At 45.7% G+C, this 11033-nt stretch overlaps 1 protein-coding gene across 5 annotated transcripts in view; it reads left to right on the forward strand.

Moving 5' to 3' along the window:
- The window catches only part of LOC311488298 (RAS guanyl-releasing protein 2-like), a 41323-nt gene extending 33791 nt beyond the window's left edge, over window positions 1–7532 (forward strand). For 4 of the 5 annotated variants that reach the window (XM_084544921.1, XM_084544922.1, XM_084544923.1 and 1 more), the window contains 3 exons: window positions 2750–2908; window positions 4507–4569; window positions 5363–7532. In XM_084544921.1, coding sequence (XP_084401047.1) covers window positions 2750–2908; window positions 4507–4565 — 218 coding nt within the window. In that variant the 3' untranslated portion in view covers window positions 4566–4569; window positions 5363–7532. Of the gene's footprint in view, window positions 1–960; window positions 2471–2749; window positions 2909–4506; window positions 4570–5362 lie in introns of those variants that run through there. The other variant, XM_084544924.1, reaches the window with a different exon arrangement.
- The last annotated feature ends 3501 nt before the right edge of the window (window positions 7533–11033 follow it).

The following is an 11033-nucleotide window of genomic DNA, read 5'->3' on the forward strand; positions in this document are numbered from 1 at the left end:
CGCTCGCCCTAGCTTCTGTTCCTCCGCGGTGGTCTGGTCTGTGCCGACACTGCGAAGTAAGTAGTGATCATCTGCAGATGTTACGCCCACTAAATAACTCACACTGCATATGCTTCGGTCCAGATGTGAAGCAAAAGCCTCTGCAAATGATGCCAGATCTGAAATGCAAATCGTGCAAGTTTCCATCTGTCGGAGGCTTTCTGAAAATGATTGATTACAGCTAGGCCTTCTGAATGGGAGAAGTTGGAGTAAGCAGTTATTTTACAGTGTCAGTGTTGAACGCGTCCATCTTTCGCGTGCCCGTGCACCTTTGTTCAGCTATTTGGTTGCACAGGCATTGGTTTCTCACACTTCAGAAGAAGTTAAGTATTATGCTAATTTAATAATGGCTCGAGGAACATGGCAACACGCGTGCACGCAGAGTCCTCGTGTGTCAGAGGGTGTAATGCATTCATGTTCCCCTCGTTCTCGTCTCGAAAAACAAGCATTTCAATTACCAACTCTTTCTTGTCCGTTCTCCGTCTCGGCATTAACTGCTTCCCCCGTTCGTTCAGGCTTTCAGCTCGGATAAGTAATGCTCATTAAAAAGCTTGCAGGTTATCATCAAACATTTGAGCTGCATGGCAACCATAGTAATTAATGCTCCTTGGGCTCTTTGAGGTCTGTTACTAGCGGCCTCCGCTGCGTCCTCCACCTGGTGTGTAGAACAAAGAAAAGACACTTATCTGATCGCAGGCTAATTTGTTAATTAGCACAGACGTGTTTTATTGGGAGTAAGTGTAGCAATTTTAGGTATAAAAATTTTATACCTAAAATAAATTGCTGATGTGGGTTATCAATTTTAGCATATTAAAGTCTTTTGTATAAAAATCTTAGCTGTTTAAAGCATAGACTGTATATAAATATGGACAATACGTCACCACTTCTTTGCATTGGCCAAACTGATGCTATTTTCCCTAGTTTGGAGCCAGTGTCTGCGCAGTACGGTCCGAGAGTGGCGCCCTGCGGAGTCGCGACATCGATGACTTGACCACACTTCTGCCAGACTCACTCGCGTTTTCAACTGACTAATACCGAAACGAAAGAAATGTTGGATTATACACTGTACTACTAAAAAATGGGCACTTGAACATGAATCAGCACTACCCAAAATGACAGGAACCATCCTTGAAAAAAATGTACTTGATGTGTATTTTAGTGTTTTAGTTTCAACCCAAGGCCCATCCGTTAACATGGAGGAGGCGGAGCTTATGACCTATACTGCAGCCAGCCACTAGGGGGAGCTCTACTTGCTTTGACTTCACTTTTAAAGAGTAATTCCGTCATCCATCTTTATTTACAGTATATTTTAAACGCTTTAAACGTTTGGAAACGATCAGAAGGTCGGTGAGTTATTTAAAGGCCTTTGAGATCAAAGTAGAGGAAATGGCGGCGCAAACACAATCAGACCGATGCATTGCTTTGTAAAGAGCACACACACACACTCACACACTCACATAACCCTCACACACCCCTGAACCCCACACTCCCCCGTGCCCTCTCCACTCTAAAGTGAAGTGCTGTCTGCAAGTCTGACTGGGAGTGTTCCGGCCAGTTCCATTAATGAGACCAGAGGAAGTCAATGAGAGAGAGCCCCGCGGCCATTCATCCCCATTACCATTGTTAGCCCAATGCTCAGGAAGGTAGACAGAGCGGCAGGAACATAATTGAAATGAATCACTCGCTGCAGTGCGTGAGTGTGAGAACTCTGAAGGCCTGTGTGTGCGGCTGGATGTGTGCTACGGGGCAGCAGGCGTCGTGTATTTAGACTTAAATATGAGAGTCTGAGTGGGGGTAGTGTGAACTATGAATATGGTACAGTATCACCATCATAGCAACAGGTTTTAGTTTAAGTTAGGCGATGCTATTGTCATAGTTTGAGAATGAAACTCAACGGACATCTGCTAACATCTGCTCAACTTAGATTAACATAAAAACACTTCATATGTAATGGATGGAGATGGAGGAGAGTTGCAGCAACCACGCTTTACTGCAAATCCCTCCATATCCTAGATATTTGGGAATATTTTTATATATATTTATCAGAGCTGTTAAAAGCATTTGGAAGGCAGCTCATTATGAATAGAGTACTTGACCACTGAAAAAGGGGCGAGATGATAACACTAACCTGAATGAAGGAGAAAAAAAATTTCATCTGTGAAGAGGTGGCACTGACATGGAATTTTAATTTGTGCGACCACTCTCGGCGCCAGCGTCTCTAAAATTCAGACTTTAAGGAAATTATTTGTGCAGAGGCGTCATGGAGAAATCCGGTTTCTGTTAAAGCAACAACTGTGCATAAATTGGTGTGAATGTTTTCCCTGCTGCCCCGCTGGATGACCCATCACCCCTCTCCTCTTAGACACCCCCCAGTTGGCAGAGTTGTTGTCAGGGACTGTAGGCCTGACCGTGTGCGCATGCCAGTGTTCGTGCGTCTGCATGTCGTGTCAAAGCACTTTTCTGTCGCCGCCGCCGCCTCTCCCGTTTGCCCCAATATTCCTGTACGCGCCCGTCCCGCTGTCTGACCCTCTCTCTCCACCCCGTTCCCCGTCTTCCCCTCGCACCCGCCTTTCCCCTTTTCTCTTCCCGTCTCGCCTTTTGTCCCGCCAATTCTCCCTTCCTCTCTTCCGACGCCCCCGCCCTCCCCTCCTCTCCCGGCACCTCTCCCTGCCTCCGACTCTGTCCCGCCGTGTGAACGCCTCGGCCACAGCCTGCGGGGTGAACTGCCACAAGGCCTGCCGGAGTCGCCTGGCCGTCGAGTGCCGGAAGAGGACCAAGAGCATCAGCCACGAGTCGCCGCCAGCCCTCCAGGCCCGATCCTACAGCTTCCCTCCGCCTGCCAACACTCCACCCAACCTGCAGAATACTGGTGAGTGTCCGTGTCTTATCTTTGTCATATCTATCTGTTAAATTTGACATTATAGGGGAACTACTGTTTTTTACAACCTGGACCTTATTTCTGGCATAAAATACGATCGTTTACTCACCCATATAATTTTGGTGTTATTTGGAGTCGTTCGTCAGATATTTAGATCTGCGTATGTCCATATAGTGGGAGTGAATGGGGCACCGAAACGCAGCCTCTAAATAACGCATTATCTGCCACGAAACTCGTTCATTTCACCAATATTTTGTTATGATACGCTAGTGCTATTCCCCGTTGAGTCCGGAGTTACCTGTTATTCTATTTGCGGACGTGCAGCGGTTTGTTGTTCTTTGGCCAACTGTTCCTCTCTCTGCCTCCGCATCCTCTTTTCAGCGAGCTCCTCATCTGTATAATCTGCCTCAAAACGGTAAGGACGTCCATCATAAACAAAGTCGTCGTCCACAACCTCAGAATCGGAAAAATATTCAGCCATGTTGCAAAAAACTAGCAGTAGCAAATTACAGGTAAACAAGCCACGCGGGGTGCGCACGGCGCTCAAAGATGACATCATCCAGGTCAGAGGTTAGTAGGTCAATCTACAGACTCCAGATGATGATAACAGGTAACTCCGGACTCAACGGGGAATAGCACTAGCGTATCATCACAAAATATTGGTGCAGCGAACGAGTTTTGCGGCAGATAATGCGTTATTTAGAGGCTGCGTATCGGTGCCCCATTCACTCCCACTATATGGATATACACGGATCTAAATATCTTCCAAACGACACAAAAGTTATATGGGTGAGTAAACGATTGTATTTTATGCCAGAAATAAGGTCCAGGTTGTAAAAAACAGTAGTTCCCCTTTAAAGACAATTTTGCACAAAGACTCAAAACAGCTGTCATGGATGTGCACCAAATAAAGATATGTGCCTCTACCAGCATGTATGAATCCCTAATAATTTATGATCCACACAAAAAAAAACCTTGGACATAGCCAGGCGTTTCTAATTTATATGCCAGGCTAAAGAAGAGGCTGTTGCTTCATATAGGATACAAGCGTTAGTCTCGAGCAAAAAGCATTTAAAAAGCAAAGTATTTTCAACTCACCCCCGAGAAGATAAGATTTTTCCCACAGGCCATGAATGCAGCATGAGTTTTCCAAGGATCAGGATGTTTGGATGGAAACTTTACAGTTTAGGACCCAAGCTGATAACCCAGAATTTCATAAATCACAGCCTAATGCAGGCATCCTTACAGAAAATGATAGAGGAATTAGAAGGGCGCTTAAGCCCTCCTCCGAGCTTATGGAACACTGACATTTGGAATAAATTCTCGAACGGTGGAGTGACTCATAGATGCAGTGTTTTCATCAGACATTAGGGAAAGCGGCGCCCTTGCCCGCCTGTATATTCATATCAGCGTGAACCCGCTTGATCAGCGGGGCCCAGACAATAATGCCGGGCAAATGAATTGGAATGGCAAATAGACGGAAGGCCGCGCATTTTGCCGGGCCTTAGGCGACATTTTTGCATTTCCATTTGATTTGCCAATCTAACTTCTCGTTTCTTCGCCCCTCGCCTTCTTCTCCGTCCGCCCAGTAATCGCAGAGGAGGACATAGAGGCCGTGGAGGAAGGAGTATTTGATGTCCACCTATAACCAGGTGAGAGAAAGAGAGAGGGACATGGAGGCGTTCACTCTTCAATGCATTTTGACTGATGATCGTCAATTTTTCTGTGTGTGTTTTTTTCTTTTTTAATGATCGTTAGGCTTCGTAATCAATTTTCACTCGGGTTAATAACTTCCTGTTTTACCCAGAAGAATGCCGGGGTGTCACTAAGGTCAGGCACAGTTAATTACCTCCAGTTGCATTATTTGAGAAGATTGATCAGGGGCCTGAGGAGAATCCATACAACGTCACCCCCCCCCCCACACGGTGCTACTGAACTGTAAACAGACTTAAAAGTGTAAAATCAACGCTCATCGTTTAGATCTGGTTTGTAGCCCAGCCAAAAAAAACACCTCCGTCACATTTGTTGAACATCTGCTTGTTTTATGGCCGAGCACTGAATAAACTGTTTGACATTTTTGGGAATTTATTTGCTTTCTCGCCGAGAGTCAGTTGAGAAAATTGATTACGCCCTCGTGTCTTTCCATCAAACGATTAGATTAAGCTACCTGCACATTTACAGCCCCGTGTGAGAGACGCAGTATATCTTGTTATAAACTGCGTACTAGTATAAAAACAACATGCGGCTGGTTGTGTGCCAAACTACTCCATGGCTGTGGAATCCTGGTCATGGCTGTGAGGTTTCTCTTTGCTTTAAATATTTACAATAAACTTCCCTTGCAGAGTTATTCTTAGATTGCATCAGGAGCAGGCCAAAGTGTTTAAGATTAGCGTCTCACACATGCTTGAACAGGCCAGTGACAGTCTTCAGCCTTCTCCGTTTCAGAATCCCTCCCTACGGTCGGTGTGTGCGAGAAGCAAAACCGGAGGAGGCCGCCGGAGGAGCCTCAGGCGGGCGGACGGACGGACAGAGAGTGTGCCACAAGCGTGACCGTTTTTACGACCCTCGACACGCCAGGGAGACATTGCACTGAGAAACATGCCCGGGATCACCCACATGCTGCCACACAGTGGACGCACGCCGCAACAGCACTCCTCTCCACCCATCTCACACGAATGTGACGACCAATGTGAATGGAATTGCCTTTGTATGGTTTCTATGTCAAGTCTTTGCATTTTGATCCACGTGTCAGCCAAGAGTGTTAAATATTACTACATATATATAAATATATATATTCAGAAAAAGAAAAAGAAATCCACAAAATTGTATTTTCTCGTGGAATGTTTAAAGTGCAGTTTATAATTTGAGCCCTCTTCGCTGCAGATTGGAAAGGCCGTCCACTTTTCTTTAAGGACATAAAAGAGGTGCTGTTATTGCCAAGAATGTAAAGCTGCCACCCAGACTAAGCTACCGTGTTTTTCTTCCTTTTGTTCATCTTCTTGGTTTGAAACGCATTTCGGTGCACCTGTACCAGGACCAATTTTGATGTCAGATAAAATATCGCTGGCTTGTGGTGCCCGTCGGAAAGTGTGACAACAAAAGTCTGCCAACAAATAACTAGACGGCTGTGATTAGGAGGGACTTTGAACAATGTTTCTGTCATGTTTACCTGGATATCAGTGACTGTCCTGTAGTTCTTGCCGTGGTGATGTTTTGTACCGGTGCACTGATAGATGACCTATCTTCTCACAGTACTGTAAATGTAGCACGGACGGTGAAACGCCGCTGTCAGATGAAGAACCCGTCCTTTCCTTAGAAATGTGTCAACAGCAGAGATTAGCAGGAGACCAGATTACCTCTCCTCTGTTAGTTTTCTTCAAATACAAATAATCGAAGCAGCGACACAGAAACCGGAATAATGAGGATTTTCATTTGACAGCAGCTTTTCTTCTTCTTTTTCTTAAAAAAACAAAAACCAAACAAAAAAGAACTTTCTCTGAGAATCTGTTTTTAAAGCGAGTAGTGCTGTGCTGTTTTTATCCCGCATGCATCCTGTGTTCTCCCGCCAGACGTCTCTGTTTCGTTTTCATTTTTAATGTAGCACGCCAAAATGATCATTTATTTAGGAAACATGATTTCTCGAAATTTACAGACAGAGGAAGTGTTTCTGCTTCCCCGTGCCAGTGGAGAGATGAATTCAGACTTCGAGTGCCATATTGTTAACCGCCGCTTTTGTCACTGAATGAGACTCCTCGCGTTTGCTGGTATTTATTATTTTTTTTTCTTCCTGTATAAATACTCCTTGCCTGATGAAGGAGGTTTGTTGTTACTCAGAGTGATGTCAAGCTATTCTCTGTGGTCCCCAAATGACACCCCCCACCCCCCAGTATTAACATGCAGCAGGCGTCTTTCTAATATGTGTTCTTGTTCAAAGATTCTGTGACAAATAAGAATGATGCTAAAATGAACAAGGCTTGGTGTTGTCTTTCTAAAACTTTTGCGGTCACGTTCTCTTTGTGGATGTTTCTCCAATACCTTTAAAGAAGAACTACTGTTTTTTACAACCTGGACCTTATTTCTGGCATAAAATACGATCGTTTACTCACCCATATAACCTTTGTGTAATTTGTATTCCTTCAGGAGATAATTAGATTAGCGTATATCCATATAGTGGGAAGTGAATGGGGCACCGAAACGCAGACTCTGAATAACGCATTATCTGCCGCCAAACTCGTTCCACCAATATTTTGTTATCGTACGCTAGTGCTATTCCCCGTTGAGTCCGGAGTTACCTGTTATCATCATCTGGGGTCCGTTAGTCCACAACCTCAGAATCGGAAAAATATTCAGCCATGTTGTAAAGAACTAGCAAATTACAGGTAAACAAGCTGGGTCTGTCAAATCTACAGACCCCGGATGATAATAACAGGTAACTCTGCACTAGCGTATCATAACGAAATATTGGTGAAATGAACAAGTTTCGCGGCAGATAATGCGTTATTTAGAGGCTGCGTTTCGGTGCCCCAGTCACTCCCACTACACAGATATACACTGATCTAAATATTTCCCGAAGGAATACAAATTACACAAAAGTTATATGGGTGAGTAAATGATCATATTTTATGTCAGAAATAAGGTCCAGGTTGTAAAAAACAGTAGTTCCCCTTTAACTTCCAAAAAAATAACCTCCAAATTATATATCATTACTGGTACACTGGTAATCTCAGGTGAAAGCTGGCAATTTTTTTGTTGATTCATGTTTTAACTTGGAGAGTTAACATCTGCGAAGAATTACTCTCCCTGGGTTTTTGGGAAATTCTTCTGGGAAATCCTTTCTCTTTCATTCATTTATTCATTCATCTTGCATAACCGCTTGTCCTGTGAAGGGTGGCGGGGGGGCTATAGCCTATCCCAGCTGTCATCAGGTGGGAGGCGGGGCACACCCTGGACAGGTCGGCAGTCTATCGCATTTCAAGAATCACCAATGAACCTAACAAGCATGTCTTTGGACGGTGGGAGGAAGCAGGAGTACCCGGAGACAACATGCAAACTCCACACAGAAAGGCCCCAGTCGGTTGAGGGATTCGAACCTGGAACCTTCTTGCTGTGAGGCATCAGTGCTAACCACCACGGCACTGTTCCAAATTTAAAATCAACCCAAGAAAATGTGCGGCCGCCGAGTTAAAAGCGCTGCCATTTCTCTCTGTTCATGAAAAGAGGACACTTTTAGCAATGATAATGTAATTGTTCCACCGTCTGAGTCTGCACAGTGACTTGGGCTGAATAAAACATAAGAGGAGGAGGAGGTCAAGCACAAGGGAGGCGCGAGCTGATTCAGTCGGCTGCGATACGGCCGCATGTGATGGCACATTTTCCTGCGTTTAATGCAAAACAGACAATTTTAATGCTACATGTGCAGCCAGAGGCAAACTAAAACACTGATATTTTCCAAATGAGTAACAAAAAAGAAAACCCTTAACTGCTATCACACACTTCTGCCATCCTTCATGTGACCATGATCCAGTGCCCTCTGCCTGTCTATTACAGACATTAATAACCAGCCGTGAATGAGCCTTGGAGTCGATGCCACATCTAATTACTCTCAGAAATGAAGTCAGTCTGGGTCTCTGATTGCCCCGGCCCCCTCCCCGTGTGCGTCCGGCTCAATGGGAGGACATTGATCTGGCTCCTGAGCAGCCTTTGAGTCGGGCTCATATCTCACCCAGGGCTGTGATACTGCTAAACGCTCTCATGTGGGACCGTGTTGGGCTAACAAAGAGCTGATGAACTGCAGAGGTGACGCGCTCATCGACCCAGGTTCGCGCACGAAGCGTTGACCACATGATTGCGCAACTGCGATGCATTTAGCACAGCTAGCTTCTCGTGTCACCAGCACCGGATGCTGAGACATGCTTGCGTCCTCATTTGAGCTGTGTAGCACACAGGTTCCAAAGCAAGCAAACAAATGCCTGAAGACGGCGATGGTGCAACTTTCAATGTAAAGCAGGCCCATTTCTCTCTTTCTCTCTCTTACACCAGAGAGTCTGTTGCAAAGTGCGCGCGGTCATCACCCACTGCAGCATCGAGCGTCTCTTTTAGCCCGGAAAGAGATTGATACCTCCCATTCAGCCGCACAGAAAAGCCCTCCTAGCAACGAGGCTATTTAGCCGGCAGCCCGAGTGATATTGATCTGCAAAGTCTGAAATGAGGGAAATTGAATAGCACCGCGGCTAATTGCATAGTAATGAAGGCAGGAGGGAAATAACCTCACACATTGTTAGCACTCTCACACTGTGACCTTGATTGCAAAGAATGGAAAGATTTGGGGGCCTGATAGCTGCAGCACATTGTACCCCCCCCCCATCAACAGATGGTATAGCTCTACGGTTCTGTTCAATTAGAAAGTGACGAAAAGCACCTTTCCACAGAGAAAGGTGTTTGCTGTACAGCTACAAACACACATAAACAAACGTATTGATGGAGAAAATGATTTAGCACGCCCCCTTCCCCCTCCACGCATAGATTTGCTCATGTACAACTAATTATCGATTTGATGTCCGCCCGTCAAAAAGCGGGAAAGCAGCCAAGCCCCCGCCACGATTTGACGTCCGCTCATCTTCTTGACCCCGCGTCCGCAAGGGCCCGTCCCCTCTGCGGTGCACGGCCTGCAAGCATCTGGTGCTGTTAACCTCATGCCGGAGAGAGAGGTCGTGGTTGTCTTGTACCGCGCGCACCACTTGGTGGCAATGTTGAGTTGTTGAATGGAGGACTGGTTTTGTGTGCAGAGGAAGGACTCCTCCTGGAAGAAGAGGTGGGGACGCTGTGCCGGTGATGTGGCAAAAAAAAAAAAACACAGCCATTATCAGGGTTCATGGAGAATTGCAGCATCACAATGCAGACGACTAACGGCACGTCTCTCTGTTGTTTATGTGTTACTTTCCATAAAAATCAAGCGTGTGCAAGGGATGATGCATACTGTAAACCTAATGAAATATATTTTTCACAAGCTGACAGTTATCCTGCAGTCCTTCGTTCACTCGCACACACAGAAGAATGATCTCCTGCACTACTTCAGAGGACAGATTAATTGTGTTTTGCATGTTTTGTGGCTCAGCAAGAAGGCGGCCTTTCTGTGTGGAGTTTGCATGTTCTCCCTGTGTCTGCATGGGTTCTCTCCGGGTACTCCGGCTTCCTCCCACTGTCCAAACACATGCTTGTTAGGTTAATGGTTGTCTGTCTCTCTGTGTTAGCCCTGCAATAGACTGGCAACCTGTCCAGGGAGTACCACACCTCTCGCGTGATGACAGCTGGGATAGGCTCCAGCCCCCCCGCGACCCTTCACAGGACAGGCGGTTACAGAAGATGTTTTGTGGCTTTCCAGAGCAAGAAGGCACACACTTAAAGTAGCAAGAAGCTCTGATTGTGTTAAATCTACGTCGACAGACACCTCTTGTTCAAAGTAACTGTCAAAGTCAAACAGCATCAGTAAAACAAGTCAAACAGGCTCAAGTGAATGCGCCTCCAGCACTTGAGCCCTGCTTATCTGGCTCTGTCGACATTTAAGGAGCAGCTGGGCAAACAGTCTCCGTCAAAGTCGAAGCAGCTCCGTCAGACGGCTGCGGCCCTAATTGCATTAAGCTCAGTGCTGACTCCGGTGGAGCGCTCGGCACTGTAGGGGGTTGGAATCCTCATTAGAGTGGAATCGGTTATGATGATGAACATCGCTTTAAGAAAATGTAACTTACGCCAAAGGAACCCAGTGGGATGTGGCCCAGACCTGTTAGTTCTGCTGCGTAACTTTAAAAAAAAATAATAATAAAATAAAACGCCTCCGTCATCAGGTTCAGTTCTACAGTTTCATTACGCTTAGGGCTTTTTAATGACGCACTGAATTAAAGGGAACATGAGACAATAGCCAAGGTTATGTGCTCTTCTAAACGCCTTGTAAAGTCTCAGATTGCTTAAGAGGAAGGAGGCGACACAAGAGGCTCCTTTTGATGCTAAAGCAAAGATGGATGGGATCGTTAGCCTCATTTTATTGATGCGTTTCACCCTACCTACCTACCTGCAAATATGAAGCCATCCAGAATTAGAAACCCGCCAACCCTTCACCCCT

Source organism: Chelon labrosus (genome assembly GCF_963514085.1).
Source record: "Chelon labrosus genome assembly, chromosome: 1".
Taxonomy (NCBI): Eukaryota; Metazoa; Chordata; class Actinopteri; order Mugiliformes; family Mugilidae; genus Chelon; species Chelon labrosus.